The 3,527-nt window shown below is 50.1% G+C and overlaps 1 protein-coding gene across 1 annotated transcript; it reads right to left on the reverse strand.

Moving 5' to 3' along the window:
- Positions 1-1,174: 1,174 nt before the first annotated feature.
- Positions 1,175-1,408, reverse strand: CHC_T00004584001 (hypothetical protein). The gene has a single exon (XM_005715921.1). It carries the CDS (start codon positions 1,406-1,408, stop codon positions 1,175-1,177), a length of 234 nt encoding a protein of 77 aa, XP_005715978.1.
- Between the last annotated feature and the right edge of the window lie 2,119 nt (positions 1,409-3,527).

Raw genomic sequence — 3,527 nt, forward strand, 5'->3', positions numbered from 1 at the left:
CCGGCCGTGGACATTCATGAGGCCATCTTGGGAATCCATTTCGTCACTCTCGGAGATTCTCGTACTCGGGCTGAATGCTCCTTCCAGTGGCGTCACGCGGTCCTCTGTAGGCTCCGGTTGCGCATAATGTTCAGTTTCTTGATAGATATGATCTTCAGGACCGTCATCGATCAGGTCCATCACTTCACCAGCCTTGATGTTAGCTATGCGAAGCGTGACTTCCTTGACGCCATCTGATAATTCCCATTTAGCCCTGACTGAAGTGACACTGCGACCCTTCACTTTGTCAGTTTTCATGCTAATGACAGTTCCCGTGACCAACTTGATCTTCCAGGAGGCTCCATACATGCGCCGACATTTACTCTGAGCTGTGAGCAGTCTTGCACGAGTGTGGACGCGGTTACCTGCAATAATTCGAGGATCATTGACGCTCACCATTTTGAAGAAATTTTGGGAAGAGGAAGACGAAAGTGTTGATTAGGGAAGACTGAGATACGGAATTGAATGTTTTCTGGTTTGCCAACGTTTAGTACTCTAGTCGTAAGCTTTTCACTACAGTAGCGATAAATTTCTACAATTATTCGAATTGCAAAAGCCCGCCTAAAAACTGGCCTCATATGAGGCCATTTGTCACCTAGACACTAGTGTCTATCCGACCAAGCGTTATCATAACATAAAGTCAGCGAATTTTATTTCTTTTCAACTTTGATGTCTACGGTTTCTATTTTTCTTTAGTAGGTTGACACGTTTTAAAATTTTCTGAAGTTGGAACCCGAATAGAAAGCCCTCATGCTCTGTCAAGGCCATCTTTCTATGCTACGGTACCACAGTCCATACCGCTCAATAGTGCAGTACCGTGACACGCGGTGGAATACTGCACTATTGGTGTATTGAACTATTCAAGGGAGGATCTCGCAAATCACTTCATAAAGTGGTTTTACCTGAACGCTTTGCTTTTCTGAGATGCATACACGTGTCGATAGTCATGAAAAGCGGTTTTGATCTGCACTATTGCCTGTTTGCACTACTCACAACTGCACCATTGGTACTCTCTGTAACATAAAATTAGCTTAGAGAATAATGCCTACTGTATGCCAACGTTTTCTTTTTGTGGTTCCATACAGAGACAAGTAGGTCACCCACCTACGATAAGACGTAGCCAATAGGGCACAACTCACTTGCACAATAAAGTCACCGCCGGCCGCCCGACCCCCAGGGGATCGGGGGCATCGGTGTTCCTGGAATCACAGGTTATGGGCCTCATTCGCAACCACTGAACACGATCCGTCAACCACCATCCCCCATCCACGGCAGACGTTAACAGCCGATCACCAAGTGCAAACAGACGAGCCGGACTGCAATACCCTCCGACCCGATCACCCCAACAGCAGAAACGAAACCCCAACATGAGTAACAGCACGCACACACCGGGCAACCTGCCCCAACTAACCCCATCAGTTTTTCCTATTGGTACGACGCGCTAGAAATACACGCACGAACAATAGACGCACACCCACAACTCACCAACACGATCCTATCAACAACAGACCCAACAATCCAAACAACGCAACAAAAGAAAGAAGACCAACTCAGAAAGGCGATCATGCAAAGCCTCAGCCCAGAAGTAGTCAAACTCCTGCCCCCTCACGTACTAAGATACAACCCGCATACTATATGCACGATCATCAAACAAACGGTCGACACGTGCTCAATCGAAAACCATGAGCTGCTGGACGCCGAAGCCAGAAACCTCAAGTACACAACGGGACAAGAAATCGCAGACTACATCACGAAACACCGTGAAATACGACACAGAATGCAAGTGTCCGGCTACCCCAACATCGAGGCAGAACGAACAACGGTCAGATACATGGTCCAAGGGCTCGCCCAGCACCCCGAAATGCACGCACTAGCAATATTGATGACCTGCAACCCACCCACCACAATCAGGGAATTTACCAACCACCTCCAACAGGTCCAGCTGATCCAAGATCAAGCTCCCAAAATGCAGTACCCATCCATGGAACGCCCAACTGCCACACGTGACAAACCCACGCAGAGCAACAGAACCACACGCACCACCAGACCGAGAGCCAAACCGCGCCACTACGAAAAACCGAAAGGACACACCGGAGTATGGTGTCACCAGCACGGTAGTATCACGCACAGCACCGAAAACTGCTTTGCGCGAAGAAATCAGAACATACAGCGAACCGCACGAGCGAACCAAGCGACAGCGAGCACTGACAACGAGCCCAACGAAAGAGAAGTAGACGAGCTGCGAGAACGTCTCCACTTCCTGGAAGGCGTGATCGAAGAACAACAAAAGTCACACGACGACGACGGTAAGACCACATTTATATTAGACTCCGGAGCTCAGCCCACGCATACCGCCACACCCCACGCGAACATGCACCTGAGCACGGGAACACTAACCCAAACCGCAAACGGACAACGCGAAAAAATCACGCACACGGACACAATCAACATACAGACGAAGAATAACAACCTACGACTACCCGCCGTACACACGCCAAAAATCAAAGAAAACCTCCTGTCAGTACATGACCTCACCGCACATGGGGACGTCACATTCACGCGAACGCATGCGCACCTCCACCACCGCACACAACTACCGCCCAGTCTGCTCACAGCAACGTACAAGCAAGGCCAATACCGGACACAAACCACGACCAAGCCAACGGCAAAAGGAGCACGTACTTACACACACAGAAAAACCTCGATAAACAAACCGACAACACACACCAGACCCACCACTGTCCCAAGCCAACAGCAACGCACGAAAACGACCAGAAACGACAACCCTTTCTCAGCAAAAACCAAACGAACCCCCAACCTCCGAACGGCCATCGGACCCAAACAAACAAAGGCGAAACAGAGCGAGACACAACAACGCCTCCACAAATGGCACCTCAAGCTCGGACACGCCCACCCCAAAACACTGGCAATCATGTCCAAAAACGGACTACTCCCAGCCCTCCCACGCGGGATCACGGACACCAGTGCCCGAATCACCTGCAGCGGGTGCATACACGGGAAGACGACAACCAGACCACACCGCCGAACAACCCACACGGCAGGAAAAGGGGAAAGCCTGTCATCGGACGTATGCGGACTAATTAAACCAACGTCCACACACAACGCCAACTACTTCCTCACCCTGATCGACACAACCACCCGATATATATGGGTGTACTGCCTGAACAATCGTGCGCAGGTGCCAAACACAATAATCAATGCGATAGAACACACCGCAGCACAAAACGACCAATACCCACGTCTCCTGGTCACAGACAATGCAAAAGATTATCTCGCAAAAGCAGTACAGGAACAACTGCAGATGAGGGGCATAAAATTCAGACCAACAACACCCTACACACCGCAGGAGAACGCGCTGGCGGAACGAATTAACCGCACACTTATGGAGAAAGTACGAGCCACACTTTCACACAGCCGACTGCCACACGTGCACTGGCAAGATGCACTACAAGACGCCGTCTTCAAGT

The sequence above is a fragment of the Chondrus crispus genome, genomic scaffold, assembly GCF_000350225.1.
Source record: "Chondrus crispus Stackhouse genomic scaffold, scaffold_238, whole genome shotgun sequence".
Classification (NCBI taxonomy): Eukaryota; Rhodophyta; class Florideophyceae; order Gigartinales; family Gigartinaceae; genus Chondrus; species Chondrus crispus.